Source organism: Sander lucioperca, chromosome 12 (assembly GCF_008315115.2).
Source record: "Sander lucioperca isolate FBNREF2018 chromosome 12, SLUC_FBN_1.2, whole genome shotgun sequence".
Taxonomy (NCBI): domain Eukaryota; kingdom Metazoa; phylum Chordata; class Actinopteri; order Perciformes; family Percidae; genus Sander; species Sander lucioperca.
The window spans coordinates 38,657,912-38,673,919 of NC_050184.1; the positions used below are offsets into that span (position 1 = coordinate 38,657,912).

At 41.9% G+C, this 16,008-nt stretch overlaps 1 protein-coding gene across 8 annotated transcripts in view; it reads right to left on the reverse strand.

Moving 5' to 3' along the window:
- The window catches only part of dip2ba (disco-interacting protein 2 homolog Ba), a 46,633-nt gene that overhangs the window by 11,453 nt on the left and 19,172 nt on the right, over nt 1-16,008 (reverse strand). For 4 of the 8 annotated variants that reach the window (XM_036008020.1, XM_036008019.1, XM_036008017.1 and 1 more), the window contains exons 2-25: nt 13,510-13,581; nt 11,652-11,801; nt 11,325-11,450; nt 10,839-11,081; nt 10,606-10,734; nt 10,162-10,173; nt 9,665-9,784; nt 8,997-9,194; nt 8,609-8,700; nt 8,380-8,490; nt 7,916-8,039; nt 7,472-7,581; nt 6,944-7,046; nt 6,116-6,180; nt 5,917-6,010; nt 5,557-5,676; nt 5,320-5,434; nt 4,022-4,161; nt 3,759-3,895; nt 2,680-2,760; nt 2,437-2,564; nt 2,117-2,231; nt 1,639-1,840; nt 673-785 (exon numbers count right to left, since the gene is read on the reverse strand). In XM_036008020.1, the coding sequence (XP_035863913.1) occupies nt 673-785; nt 1,639-1,840; nt 2,117-2,231; nt 2,437-2,564; nt 2,680-2,760; nt 3,759-3,895; nt 4,022-4,161; nt 5,320-5,434; nt 5,557-5,676; nt 5,917-6,010; nt 6,116-6,180; nt 6,944-7,046; nt 7,472-7,581; nt 7,916-8,039; nt 8,380-8,490; nt 8,609-8,700; nt 8,997-9,194; nt 9,665-9,784; nt 10,162-10,173; nt 10,606-10,734; nt 10,839-11,081; nt 11,325-11,450; nt 11,652-11,801; nt 13,510-13,581 (2,900 nt within the window). Of the gene's footprint in view, nt 1-672; nt 786-1,638; nt 1,841-2,116; nt 2,232-2,436; nt 2,565-2,679; nt 2,761-3,758; nt 3,896-4,021; nt 4,162-5,319; nt 5,435-5,556; nt 5,677-5,916; nt 6,011-6,115; nt 6,181-6,943; nt 7,047-7,471; nt 7,582-7,915; nt 8,040-8,379; nt 8,491-8,608; nt 8,701-8,996; nt 9,195-9,664; nt 9,785-10,161; nt 10,174-10,605; nt 10,735-10,838; nt 11,082-11,324; nt 11,451-11,651; nt 11,802-13,509; nt 13,582-14,836; nt 14,874-16,008 lie in introns of those variants that run through there. The other 4 variants (XM_031284353.2, XM_036008018.1, XM_036008016.1 and 1 more) reach the window with 2 other exon arrangements.

Genomic DNA, 16,008 nt, shown 5'->3' on the forward strand with positions numbered 1-16,008 from the left:
AACAACAGAGATTTAGGATCAAACATCAGCATCCATTTTCCCCTGACTTTTAATGGGTCATCTTTAACTTGGTAAACACATTCTGAGCATTTACAGTTTACACATCAGTTGACTTGAATAGACTTTACAGCTAAAATTTAAGATTATTATCATTATCAATTAATTGGCTCAATTAGTTATTTTCTTGATTGAGTGATTAATCTGAAAATAATAAAAAATGGAAATCCCAATTTCATAGAGCCCGAGGTTACATCATCAAATGTCTTGTTTTGTCTGACCAACAGTCCAAAACACGAAGATATTCAGCTTACAATAATGTCAAGACAACATCACATTTTTGTCTTTTTTGCTTGATAAATCACTTAAACAATTAATTCATTATCAAAATAGTTGCAGATTATTAATCAACTTATCATTGCAGCTCTAATATTGTGTGTAATGTACAGGGACTAAGACTAGCAACAGTATAAAGTTTTTTAGTATAAATCTTGTCTTAGTCATAGATATAGATTGCTTTAGTAACAATTTATAGTAGTAGAAATTAAACTGTAAAAAAGAAAAAAAAAAAAAAAAAAGTGGTTCAGTTTCCTGACACCATGCTGAAAAAGGCCAATGATTATTCTAGTGTCAATGTGGTGAAGTGTGGTTCATGGTCTGTGTGGTATACAATACCTTTCGGATCAGATCCTGGTCCTCCACCACACCCAGCTCTCTGCCTGTAGCCTGGGCGATCCGCTTCCCTGCCACCAAGTTGCCAACCAGCATAGAAGCAGGGCCGACATCCACTGAACATATCAAAGACAATCAGAGACCACTCAGTGACATACTTTCAACAATGAATTAGTCTTTGCTGGGATTTTATAGAGTAAGCATCAGTAGCCAGGTAGGGCTGGATATCGCCAATGATTTTCCGAATTGATTCGATTCCGAGTCACAAGGTCCCGAATTGATTTTATTTTTGATTTGATATTATTATCTTGAATTAGGTTAGGAACATTTCAGTTACAATACCAATTTAGCTTAGATATGAAAGAGATTCTACAAATTCAATTACAAAAGGTTCTCTCTAACCTAGTGCATTCTTTTTTTTTTTTTTTATAGATTATTTTTTGGCAATTTTTTGGGCATTTTAGGCCTGAAGACATGAGAGGAGGAATGACATGCAGCAAAGGGCCACAGGGCGGAGTTGAACCTGTGGCCGCTGCGTCGAGGAGTAAACCTCTATATATGGGTGCCTGCTCTACCAGGTGAGCTACCCAGGTGCCCAAACCTGCTGCATTCTTAAAAGTATCAATATTTACATTAAGAACTGACATATATGTATGTATATATGTGACATTAATGTACTTTTTATTTAACATAAACACAATAAAGTGCAGCTCTACAGACTACAGTCAGTGAGTATTGAGTGACATTTCATTCAGATATCTTGAGGTGACAGAGGGACCCCTTTGAAAATGGCCATGCCAGTATTTCCTCATCAAAATGTAGCCTAACTTTAGAGGGTTATTTACACACAAAGATCGATTCTTGGATTTTATGAATCAATTTTGGATCATTCAAATAAAAAAATTGATTTAAATCGGAAAAGCAATTTTTTAAACCCAGCCCTAGTAGATGTGGTCTAAGACGGCCTACCTGGCTGTTTCTGGCGTGGCTTGGGCATGTTGGTAACACAGGTGTGCGGGCACAGAAGGATATTACAGGGGTGCAGGTTTCCCTCCAGAAAGTTCTGCTTGGTTTCACAGATGTGGATGCCTCCAAGGGGCGTCTTTGGGAGGGTGTTGGCCGGGACAAGCGCGAGGCAGTACAGGCCAACCTGGTGGATGCTGTCGATGGCCTGTGAAGAAAATAGGCATTATGTTATATTGTTAAATAAACGCAAAATTAACACAATTATCTGAAAATTTCCTTATGAGTGTTATTTCTCTTTGTCAGTACAAACAAGTTATTCAAACTTTTATTTTAACTATCGTGACTTCATAAGGCACATAACTAAAGGCATAAAAGGGAGAATCTGTCACATAAGAAGAGTCAGTACACACAAATATCATCATAAAAAAGAAAAATATTTATTGAATATTCACACTAGGCGACATGATATATGTGATTTTACCTGCAGTACTCGACTCATCCACTGGAAGCTGTCTTCCTCACTGGCGTCAGGCCTCTGCTCTGCCACAATTACTATCCTCTCATCATAAAACACCGTCACCGAGAACACAGCGATCCTGCATGAGTGACAACAGAGAAATGAGCACTTACACACAGGGAGAGACTGCAGGATGGTAAAGGGATTGTTCAGTTTGGGGGGGATGAACAGGAGCTATTTTTCTATTTACCAATAAAATATCCCCACATTATTATTGCTTAGGCATCCATGCACCCTGTCATTGGGTTAAATTGTACACACACAGGGAGCAGTGAGTGTCTCACCTTCCCCTGTAAACTGTTTTGACAGGCTCCACTGCCAGCGCGGTGGCCACCAGGTCATCAGCATTGTGGCGTCGCCCGCTCACCATCAGCAGCCCCTCGATCTTCCCCACAACAAACACCAGACTGCCCTGTGGAGCAGACAGTTTAACTCAGCAAGGAAAACCAAAGTCTCACCTTATTTATTTATTTAATCAAATTTCAGAAAGCAAACTCTTTATTTCTGTGTGTGCATGTGTGCCTTACCGGTCCTACAAATCCAAGCAGACCAGTCCGACTGAAGGGAATTTCTCCTATGGGTGCTCCGGCTTGGTTGACGGGAATCACCTACAGATTAGCAGAGAAATAAAAGAATCACATTATATTTCAAAGGAATGCCAAAATAATTGTGATACTAGTTAAACGTTTAGAGGTGGTTTATTGCCTTTAAAATATTTAAATGTACTGGACAAAAACACACTTAGGACTTAGGAGAATAATTGGGAGGGTATGGAAATGAATAGGGCTGCCACCTCTTAGTCGATTAGTCGACTAATCGGTCGTTTTGGTCTTAGTTGACTAAGATTTCTTTAGTTGATGAGTCATTTTTTATGCTTATTCATGCTTAATTACTCATTTCCAAGAAACTTATGAGCACATTTCTGGTAAACACAAGATTTAAAGTGGTGCTTTTGCAGGATTAATTGTGGAGAAAGTCAGTTTTACAGATGGTTAATTAACTACATTTATATTGTGCTTTTCTAGTCTTAACCACCTCTCAAAGAGCACAGCTCTGTCGATTACATCAACTAATCGATTAATCGACAAAATCATATAAGTGTTAGTCGACTAAGAATTTCTTTAGTCGAGGACAGCCCTAGAAATGAATACAATGTAACACAGTGTTTCCTCTATGTTGATATTGTAGGGGGTTGTTCGGACAGACCTGCCCCTACTGCTAAAAAAAAAATCTTAAAAGGAAACACTGTAACAGTTTCAAGATGACAGTGGCTCCATCTAGTGGATCATTTAAACCTGTGCTTCTTTCCCAACCATCCATTTTCTAAACCAGCTTATCCCGTGCAGGGTGAAGGGGGACTGGAGCGAATCCCAGCACAAACTCAACAAGAGGCAGGGGACAACCTGGACAAGTCACCAGGTAGATTTAAGTAGACATTTCTTGTCTCATACCAAATATTTATTTAACAGCAACAGCATGTTATGAGTTTTTATACTCATGCTTCACTATTTTGGAAGTAATTCTATGTAGAGATTAGTGTGTCGAGAACAGATGTGGAATAAGTCGTATAGGCAGTTCCTAAAATGGGTTTCAAACTTTGACAGACCTCAAATGTGTTCTTGGTGACACCAGAAAGGCCGTAGTACATGGTGCCTCCAGCCCGAGAGTTGATCACAATCTCTCCTATTTCATCTGTCTTGCACAGCTGAGGAGGCCCGTCCGGTTTCACAATGCACATCAGAGCTGAAACACACAAACAGGTCACAATATTACCTATGTTTAGGTACCTGAGTTCTGAGAAGATAAAGTAAGAATGTACAGTAAATGGGGTAGCTGCAGTGCCAATAAAAGCCAACTCTGGTGGCTAACCTCCAGGCATGATGTGGCCCACATCCTGAACAGTGAGAGCAGAGTTCTTGTCTTCTGTGTTCACCCTGATCACTCCGTGGCTCAGCCCGCCCATGGACAGTATGGCCCTGGCTGGTAGAGGAGCTCCTCGTGCACCAGGCCTGCAGGGAAGGAACAAGAGAAGTGATGGTGGGAGAGAAATAATTATGGGTCAGACAGAGAGGCAGGAGAAAGGTAACACATTGTTGAGGTCTGCTGATGCACAAAGTCTCAGTCAGCGCAGGGGTATTAGTGTTTTTATCTTGAACAAGGCAGAAGAAGAAAGGAAAAATATCAGTTTGGTTTTGAATTGATTTACTTAAAGTGCCCATATTATGAAAAAAATCACCTTTTCTGGGATTTGGGGTGTTATGTTGTGTCTCTGGTGCTTCCACACACATACAAACTTTGAAAAAAATCCATCCATGCTGTTTAGAGTGAGATACAGTTTCTGAATGTGTCCTGCCTTCAGTCTCCGGGTGAGCTGTTCAGAATCGGCACGGCTTGTGACGTCACAAGCCGAAACGAGCAGGCTAACCGCAACCATTAGCTCGTAGCGTTAGCATGCTAACGTTAATGCTAACGCTAGCATGCTAATGCTAGCATGCTACCTCGTTCTCAATAGCAAAGCACTGCTACAACACACACAAGTTCACCATAATCTACAAAAGAACTACTTACATGTGCGCCCTCATTTAGAAGTCTCCCAGCTAATCCTGCCTTGTAACTGACCGAAGTTGTAGAAACAGCCTTTCTTTTACTGTCTATGGAGCTAGCTAGCTGACATGATCTACATCTGAGCTACTGCACATGTGCAGTGCAATCAAAGATAGTACAGAAGAAGAAGAAGAAAAGAGGTCTCACTCTGTAGCTAAAACAGAGACCAGCTGAAAAGAGGATCTGCAGCAGTGAGAGAGAGCACTGCAGTACAACACAAATATGGTGTTTTTTGAAAATTAAACCATGTAAACCTATTCTGGTACAACCTTAAAATACAGTTATGAACCTGAAAATGAGCATAATATGGCTGCTTTAAATTAGTGACGATTAGCCAAGACATCATTTTAACTTAAACTAAGAATAGTATGTCATGACAATCAAAAACAAAACAAATTAAAAAATTCCCATCCCTAATTATAAGACACACTAAATAAAAGTGACTTGATGGTGAAAAGAAACTTGTGTGGTTTGCAGACAAAATTAGTTTTGCACTAGTTTTGAACTCCCTTGTATCATCAGAGTGTCTCTTCCTAGAACATGTGAGTATGCAGATGTGGTACCTGCGTATGGCCACAGTCAGAGCCTCAGGAGAGGTGGCACATGGACAGATCACCTCAGGCTTCAGACCATGAGACTGAAACACATTCAGGAAGGCATCACACGACGACACAGACCCTGATAACAAACAGTGAGATAAAACCATTACCAAAACAGAGTATAAATAGTCATACATGTAAGTTTCATACCATCGTAGTTCTTTATTACAAAGCGTTAATGTTTGTGAAAGAGTGACTCACATGGGTTTGCTCCATCAGCCACAATAAGCATACGTATGGAGGACAGGTTGGTGTCCCGCTGGTCCTTGTGGGCCATCATGGCCCAGTGGAGGTCACGGCACTTCACTAAGGCCACGCGTGCTATCAGAGGGTAAAAGGAATATGTTATATATGGCGCACTTACATACTGTATTTACAGTTTGTTTCATCAATTATGTTTTTTTTTGTTTTTTTTACTTAATCTGCATTCTACCAGTTTAACTATATATATATATATATATATATATATATATATATATATATATATATATAAAATTACATAGGCATTAAATAATAAAACTATACAAATATGAAATATAAAAGTAAGACTGGACATCGAACCTTTGTGAATGTGGACCCTTTGCACCCAGGACATGGGACATGCTTTCATGACAGCATATGGCACAGTGATGGTGTGGATTCTGTTCATGACACTCTGGAAAAAATACACATATTGTCAATATCACATTTTGCTACATACCAAAGGTAAAACGGTCAACTAGTCTAGATATAAAGTATAAATTGTCGCATTCAATCTCACCGTTAAGACGCCATGCCACATGCCCATATCCTTCTTGCAATCTAACACATTGACCAGTGTCTCACCTAAAACAGAAAACACAAAGACACATAAGCAAGAATGTGTGCAATCACCAGCTAACTGTGTAAAAGACACATAATTTGGGTTACACCAAAAATGTAATTTTGTGGTCCATTATAGTGTTTATGATCCTCAGCTAATCTTCTCTGATGTGCCTCTCTGCTTAAGAGCTCAAGAGCTGAGCGCTGTCGAACTTGTAAAAATAATTTTTAAGCTTAGTTTATAATGCTAAAGTATCTCACCCTTACACACACAGAGAGAGTTAGCGTAAGGCCATGTTCAGATAGCATTTTTTATGATCTTGAGTGCTTTGTGTTAGAGCTTGTTGTAGGAAACAGTTAGCTGCTACACAAACTCCTGGGCAGTTAAGTGCTTGTATTTCGTTTTTCACCTTCATAGTGTTTTAAAACGTTCTTGTGGCAGAGATAGAGACAGTGATGTTTACTGTACGGGACTCTCACACCGCCTCAAAATGGACTGACTAGTCTGATCGAGGGTTACATGATTTGCCACCATGACATTGAGTTACGTTTCTCCAAAAGTTGAATCCGTCTCAACTTTTCACCTCAGGCAGGTGGGGTTTTTTTAGGCCACCCCCTGCGACCTGCACCGCTGCAGCCTAAACACACTCCCTCTATTCAAAAATAATCTTTTGAAAAAAAAAAAAAATTTGCATTTTCACCGGACCGCCTGATCTAATCTGAACACGGCCTAAGAGAGGCAGAGAAGCAGGAGAGGTATATGTTACATAAGGCACTGAGCTCTGACCTTCACAGTAGTTACAGGCCTGCGTCAGGGCTTGACAGTGGGTCAGCATGGAGGTCTTGGACACAGCAACTCCCATCACTGTCCCCTCCTTACTTGCTTTGTACTGGTGGAACACACACACACACACACACACACACACACACACACACAAAGTTAACAAAGCACATAATACCTGGAAACAAACAATATTAATATAATAATAATCATGAAAGAAATATATTTATGTCTATGAGTTATATTTAAAAAGTCATTTCTTTACCAGGCATAAAAAAGGCATTGATACAAGAAATCGAGAAATCAAGAAATTGTAGAGATTTTACATTTTTTTAGAGTCAACTAAAAATTAGAGTGGAGAAACAATGCACAATGAAACACACAGGATAACATTAAACTGTAAAAGTATTATATGTTTTCCAAAGTCAATTTAAAAGAGAACATGTAATTTATAATTTCTCAAGCAGGATGAATGCAGGACAATCAATCAAAAGTAGAAATGCCAAAAGTGTGAATGTATGTTCTGAAGGGTACCTCTATGTAGGCGGTGTCTGTGTTGGCGGTGGGGATGTGAGGCTGCCAGTCTTTGGATGGTTTGGTCAGATACTTGGTGTCTGTCACTACCCATTTCATCCTTGGCCATCCTGGTTAACAGAATCACAAAGAAACACATATACATATTTTGCTTTGGCACAAAGCAAGAAGAAAGTGTGTTTAGGTACACTCATTTGGAGCTGCACTAAATTGACATTGTTCACCTTGCTTACTCAGGCCAAAAGGTGAACAGCTGATACTTTACAAGCAGAGTGACGACAGATCCACCCGTTCACACACTGTCGCTCTTAATTGGCCAGTGAACATCACACTGTATATTTCCTTTAATGAGTCCGTCTGATGGCTCCCAAGAGACTAAGACAGAGATGTCTGCTGCTGAGCAAGCAGCATCTAAAGTACAATGGTGTATTTGGACTGACTGACCTTTGAACTGGATGATTTCTCCGCTTGGTGTCTTTGGCAGTCCTTTGAGACACAACTCACTGGTCAGCGCCAGACTAACACCACAGCTACCCAATAGGAAGCCAATCTGCAGGCTGCCTGCATCCTATGGAGAGAGACAAGGGTCAAGAGGTTCATGACACACACACAGAGGCCAGTATACAAATACTGTGTGGTTAAAAACCACACAGACACTCTAGTGATCAATATATTTGTATTATAATAAATCAAAATGCATTATATGACTATATGAGCAATGAGGCAATGTATTTACCATATACACATTGATAATTAGAAGTACATACATGCATTATAGGTAATACATAAAATAGCTGCTCAGTTACAAATGACCTAGTTTAAGTGCCACACAAGTCAAGATAACTAAGACTGATATTGTCAGTGGTCACCACAGGGGAATTAACTTGACAACAGTGACATTGTTGTACCTGTCGTGACAGAGGTACCTCAATGGGCACAGGGATGACCTCAGCTAACAGGCAGCCATAGAAAGCCACCCAGAACATGCCAGGGTCGCTGTTGGGATACACCAGTGCCACCTAAGAAACAGAAAGTTATTTTCCATGTTCCTTCGTACTTTGAATGAATGAATGAATGAATGATTGAATGATTTATTTTGAACATGTTAAAAAAAAAAAAAAAAACTCAGACTCTTACCCGATCTCCAGGTTGTAGGACAGGTTCTGTCTTGGTGCCCAGTTTATTCAGCAGTGTATAGGCCAGTTTCAGACTGCGACTCCATAGTTTTCCTATGGAAAAGAGAAGCGAATGATGATTTTGAAATGCCCTGTTTGTTGTTTATTTACCATGTTGTATAACTGATCCAGGGTAGTTCAACACCACAACCCACTGTAGCTCCTGTAGGAAATGTACTGTACATCAAGACAACAAATATTTATTCAGTTGAAACCAGCTCATATGCAAAAGATAAATCTCCCATTTACATTTGATGGACACAATAACATGATCAATAACTTTGGGCTATACAAAGCCTTTGCTGTTTACTGTCTACATTGTCATTTCTATGAGTAGAGGTGCTACTCACCATATGTGAGTGTGTAGAGGGGTTTGCCAGTGACGTCCAGAGCAGTGAGGGCAGGGCTCTTGGCCTGGGTGGCCCCCCAACGTGCCAGGGCAGCCTGCAGGGCAGGAGGCCAGTTACTGACCACTCCAAGGGGCTCCCCCTTCACTGGGATGATTTGACGTCCCTCTGGCTTCGGGGTGTTGGGGTCCGGCTGGGGCACTGGACAACAGGAGAGGTACGAATGAGAGGGAGGGCAGTAGATGATTAGGAAAAGCCAAAAACATGCAACATTTATTCTTTAGTGTAGTTTAGTTTAAAATAATAGTTCTAATAATAAATTCCTTATGGCCAGTTATTTTATGTTGAGCGTCCGTTAATTATACATAAATAGTATTTACCAGTTATGTTAGCTATGTCAATAGCTGTATAAGTAAACAAAAAATTCTAACATTACAAAAGTTGATATCAAAAGCAGCAAAAAACAGCACTCACAATCAGTCTGAATGAAGCAACAAATTGTGTGAAATATTGTTAAACAGACTACGTTGGATCGTGATATGCATGCATTATAAATGTGCTCACATGAATAAGTGACGATATATACCTGTCATTATTTCAGTTTAACCCATTTCTGGGTTAACCCATTTAACCCAGAAAACATGAATGCATATGCACACTTTGTGTCTCACCTTCTACAATTTCCTCAGAGTCATCGAGGAAGAATTCGCTGAGTGGTGGTCTCTTCGGCCGTTTGAGTGTGTTCAACAGCTGCTGGATCTTAGTGGACACCCTGCTGTTGACAGGAACGCCTGGACAAACACCAAGACAACAGCCACTGTCACAAACATATGAAAACAAACAAATAACACAAGCACACACCCACACATGCAATTCTATAGTAACACAAACACTGATCTACTTTATCACGCACTCTCACACAGGCAGAGCCCTATGCACAAGCACGCAATCAGGATCAGAATCAGCAGCAGGAAAGATTCAAAAAGGGAAACTGGTAGAAGACACAGATTGGAAGATCTTTAGGAAAATCAAACATAGGAGGTTCTCTACATCTAAACCTATGACACGAGACAAACATAAAGACAGAGATACAGACACCAGGCTGGAAAGCAAGCCAATTTGGGCCTCTTCAGCATCCCTCCCCTTCCCCGATTTCGATTTATATTACCTTTTCTTTTTCCTTTTTTAAATGAAAGGCAAGACAGGGACAGGATTAATGGACCCAAAAGAAAGAACACAAAATATCTGATTAGCAGCATTCACCACACAGTGAAATGAGGATAATGTTGAAGGTGATTCTGGATGACCACGGGCAGATCGTTTATGATTCAAACGCATCAGCTTCGTCACTGCAATGCTGTGAGCAGTATGGTCAATGCAAAACAGAAAACGTCACTCAACTGTCATGATTAGCACGTGCAAACGGTTTGACCTCCCAATCTGAAGAAGAAGATCGATAACCATTTGACAGTAACTGAGTTCAGCACATTTCAGGGATAGAAAGCTACTGAGATTTTTCTCCACACAGTAGCGGATATGTACACCCTGTCCTGATATATAAATTTACACCACCAACAGACATGTAAAAACATCTTGGCTTGTGTGAGTGTACCGTCAGCAGTATCCAGGATGCTGGAGCGGCTCTGTCCACGGCTCATGCCCCTTACTGCCGGAGGCAGGTCCACCCTGGACCCTGTTTCCTGGGGAGTGGAGGATGTCACATCCGGGGGGACACTGTTTTCTGGAGGAAAAGAAGGAGGAGGTCATAAATAGGAACAACAGCCAACCATCACTGTGATGTATCTGTTAAAAGTGGAGCTATTAATCAGTGTTTTTTAAGTTCACCAATGCGTGTGTGAGCGAGTACATCAGCCAACAAGGAAACAGCGGGTTGGGGCTGGGGCTGGGGCTGTGGCTGGGTCTTGGGCTCTCCATGGGAGAGGGTGGAGGAAGCAGACGAGGACGTGGAGGAGCTTTGGACGGAACGGTTGATCCAGTAATCAGGGCTCTGCAGGCTCTGGGCTAGCACTGCACTGAGAGCTGCCTTTCTGCGCAGTGAACCCTCATCCTCTGATGCAGAAGATGTGTCTGATGGAAAGAGAAAATCACAAATATTTAGATGATGTTTTACACTATTCAGCATCAAAGGACACATTTATTATGTTGCTTGCCCTCCTTAAAAGGGGTATCAAAAGGTAGAATCAGCTACAAAGCAGCACCCGTACAGTTGGCAGAGATACAGAGGCTTGCTCCAGAGATACTTAACGTGAAATGTCTTAATTGTCCAGAGGGACCATCAGCTACCCATTGAGTGTGAGAAATCTAGTTTACCTGGAGGTGTGCAGGTTTCTATGGGAGACTGGACAAAGGCTGAGCGTCTCTTGGTTGGCATGGGCAGTGCCATCTTCTCTTCTTTGTGTTTGGCCAGTGCTGCCTGCACAGCCTCTGTGTGGATGTCTACATAATCAGCAAGAATAAACAGAGGGACAAACAAGTTAGTTCAACCGAAAGAAAGAGAAAAAGTATATTAAAAAGAGTAAGTCGACAAGGCTGACGATTTGTTATTGCTGGATGGTATTTATTTAATGTGTTTTATGATTCGTTAAAATGTGGTTGTTTTTTTTTTTTTTTTATGTTCGCTGTATAGAAGCTGTGTACCTGATCTGTAGCGGTCATCCCTGGCCCCTCCACTGCGGTGTGCACGGTGGTGTCTGGAAGCCGAAGATGTGGAGGGGCCCGGGGCCTCAGGACTCGGACTGGGGTCGGCACTGTGGCCCGGGGAAAGCTGTACATCTGGCAGAGACAGATCTACAGAACAGAAGCAGGTATGTGCAGTCAGTTGTGACGGCCCTCTTGCTAGAGCAGGGCCTGCTGTGTTTCTCTGTCTTGGTAATTTTCTCTGTGCCTTGCAGGTCCATGGGCGGTGCCAAATCAATTCAACTGGGAGCACGTGGCCAGTCTCCCAGGACTCCTTAAGATCTGGCTGTGAACCGTCTCTCTCTTCATCCAGCCGGCACCATGCTTTTGTTTATTTGGCTTCGGCCTGGTTAATAGTTTTCATTCATGATTACTTTAATATCATTCCTTATATATTTAGTTATCTTTGTTATTCCACTATGGTTTCTTGTTATATTATGTAAATAAATGGTACACCTTTTAGTTGCAAACCTTGTTTCTTTTTGTCTTTTGTCATGGCTCATGAGCCAGGTCATATGACACAGTAAAGACATATGTAGGGCAACATCAACAAACAACAAACAAACATGAGCTTTTGGAAAGTTGCACATTCTTGCTTTACATAATGCCTTTGCAGCTACATGTAGGCATAAATATTATATTATACTCAGAGAAGCTCTCTAAATTTAGCCTCACTACAGAGCCTCTGAGCATGAAGTAAAATAAGGACATGTACTTGACTGATGCAACTTATACTGTTTACGCAGTACATAAAACTAGGCTAGATTTAAGCAAATATATTTTTAGTCAACTCCTCTCAGAGGGCCTGGGCAACAGAGTCCCTGTGTAGATGAGGGTTCAGAGGGATAAGGAGGCCTGATGTGATGCTTTGACATCCAGGGCAAGCTGCCCATAACGAAGCAGAACACACTACCAACCATGGTCATTTAATTCAAGTACTAAATATGGAAATTAGCCATATGATATTTTGATTCCTGCAGTCCAATTCCCTATGTGCGTAATCACTTCATTATCATGTGGTAGCTCAAGCCAAAACAGGCCAAGGTTAAACTAGCAGGAAAGGAAGTGAAGTATTCCTCTTTTTAAAATGAGCATACAGTGAAACATGAAGAAAGAGTGTTTCTTCATTAGCAAGGCATGCCAATGCTAATGTGGTGCAGTTCCTTATGAGGAAACACCACACCCCCATGTGAGTCAGCTGACTGAGAAAAACTGAACAGATCATCTTACCAACAAGGACAGAGGTGACTTGCTCATAGTAGTACAGGGAAACTCTGGTACTTCCCTACTTATGTGACTGCTGATAAACCAACACTGGTTTGAACAAATTGTGTTCACATGTTCAACTCTGAGGCACATAGTGGTTTTGTTATTCTGGGATTTTCTACAGCGGTGCAGTTCTAAGAGAAGTTGTTAGATGTTACTGTATTTTTGTTATCATATGTGCAATACCCATTTTGGCCACTAGAGTGCCACAGAAAGCCAGAGATTCTCTTGACATAATGGACAAAGAGAATTACAGTCACACAGGATATTCAGTGAAGCTACTTTTTATTTGAGCTATTTGAAAAAAATCCTAAAGCCAAAGTTTTTGTCTGAGTAATTCTCTATACAGATGGAGAAGAACCATTATCTGAAATGCAACGTCCAGCATACTGAAGTCATGATTGATGAGTTCTTCTGCTGCAATTACTTTAAGTTTCCACATCGCAGAGTGACAAGCACCAAAAATGCTGACAGAGGAGGTGAAGATTATGCAGGCAAGAGAGAAAGAGGTGAAATGAGGAAAAGCAAAAAAAAAAAAGGAAGCTGGTCTTACTTGGCAAATAGGGGATGTAGGAGGCCAGCAGCTTGGCTCTCTTCTTCTCATAGCCCTTCTGCGTGATGTCACCTAGGAGAGAGGACAGTGACACCACACCGTTATGTTAGTTATAATTACCACACAAACACTGGACAACTGCGCACACAGACACACACACATAAACCAGATAAAGTACACACAACACTGCTCTGACACACACAATCACACAGCCTCTGCTTTAGCTAATACATTTGCAGGGGTTGAGTCATAATAATAATCCTCTTTAAACCAAATCTACTGAACTCTACATGTTGACGGCTCAGTCCATTTTACAACTAGCAAAGGAGATAACACCACTGTTGGGTCTTACATTAGCCTCGGCGAATAAACATGATGAGTGCACAAAAACTTCCTCCAGGCTACGAAACCCAAATATGATTACGGCAACTAGCAGATAACCTTGCGAGGCAGAGAACAATGGCAAAACTGAAGGCTATCGGGAACAGTTAGGATAGTAAGCAGAGCTAAAAGGAGGCCATGTGAGCCGGTTTCACATGGGACTCAACAATTTATCTCCCCACACCCTTTTTCCCCACTGTGCACCCAGCCCCACCCCTTCCTCATTCGGCCTTCGACTGGCAGAACTCCCACCGCTACCAGAGTTTGTTGGAGAGCAACAGAGGCAAGACAAAGTCTGCTTAACTGGGACCTCAAAACACACAGTCTGCTTGTGCAGCAAACATGCATGCAAGACACACCCTATCCAGTTCACTAACATACATATACACTCCCCTTTTACATACACACAAACAATCCCAGTACAGCAAACTCTGAGTTATTCCCCTTCCTCTGTGTCCAGTGATAACACTGTATGCTATGTCAAGTGCAATGTGCCAAAGGACTGCTTAGCCTCAATCCTGGCACCTCCTCCACACTCTGACCAGTGACAACAAGGAAAAACATTATCCAGCCAAGTGAGAGGAGAACAAAATGAAGAAAATCAAAGATAACAGGGAGGAGATGGTTGTGGGGGTGAGGTGATAAACACATGGTGAAAGCCACTGGCAAAAGCGAGAGGGAACATAGGCCGGTGTGTGTATGAAACAACAATGGAAAGAAAATGAGGAGAGAAAAGGGGGAGCCAAAGTTCAACAGCAGATTGGAGGGTGGTGGGCTGGATAAGCCGGCACTGGGTGGGGAGTCCCATTTGTGACTCAGTTTCTGTGTGTCTTAAAGCTTTCTCACACTCTGTTCACTATCCGCTGGTGTGTGGCATTTGCCTGGAAAAACAACTGAATCAAAAAAGGAAGCTCCCTTTAGGATTGAGTATTTGAGTTTTGCATACTGTTATTTCTGATCCTTTCCATGCAGGAAACTCGTTTCACAACACTGTGAAATCATGGGAAACAGGGGAAGAGAGAGGGAGCAGAGGGAGCGCACATCATTTGCAGAAGACAAAAGTGCAGAAATAAAGTCAGGGACAGTTTCAGAGAGACAGAGTGTTTGATTGAATGCTGAGAGCTTTGTCATTCTCTGTGTAAGAAAGCTCAAAGCTACACACACTGGCCTGAAATGTACTTAGGATGAAAAACACAGCAGCAAATGTGTGTTACAGTCTATTTTCCTTGTTTCTCCTTCTCTTAGGATTACTACAGGCTTGTAAATGTGGAGGAAAACACTCCGAGACAGACATGCAAGCACAGCAATCAGCAGCAAATTGATTGTAGTGGACTAGAACGTCATTGTTGTTGGGGACAGGGTTCTGTCAAGCCTAGTCCTGGTGTCCAAGTGGTGCCCGGAGGGAGGAAGGAAGGGATGGAAAGATGGAGGGACCAGGAGGGTGGGTCATTAACACAGACAGAGGAGAGTCTGTATTAGTGTGAGGGCATAACAACAGGCGTGGACTGGCACGACCACACTGGCTCTGTGGCTGGCAGTGGGCAGAGACACAGAGGGCTCTGGGTTGAAAGAGTGTCTGTGACAGCTGCTTCAAAACAGAGGAAAAGCTGTATGTTTTGAGAGCAAGAATGTGGTGTTTTGAGTATGAGCATGAGCAAAACAGTACAGTTACTGTGTGTGTGTGTGTGTGTGTGTGTGTGTGTGTGTGTGTGTGTGTGTGTGTGTGTGTGTGTGTGTGTGTGTGTGTGTGTGTGTGTGTAATTTGAGGTCAGGGGACAGGATATGAGCGTTACCCCACCCTGTGTGCGCGCTGCCAAAATCGTCTCCCTGTGTCTGTCTAGAGAAAGAGGAATGTGCTGATTGGAGAACACCATGCTAACAGAGAGGGCCAACTGGCCAGAAGAGCTAGCCCATTGGCCAAAAAGTCCCCTGAGGTGCAGGAAGTGAATGTATTTGTGTGTATACATGTGTGTATACACAGCTGGTGCAGGTTAAAGGGTGCTACAGTACACAGAGGATTGAATGCTGGCTGAGCCATGACCAGAGTTGCATTACAGGCCTTCTCTGTGAGATGTGTGTCAGTGTGTCAAACCAGAATCATGTGTGTTTTGTTGTCCA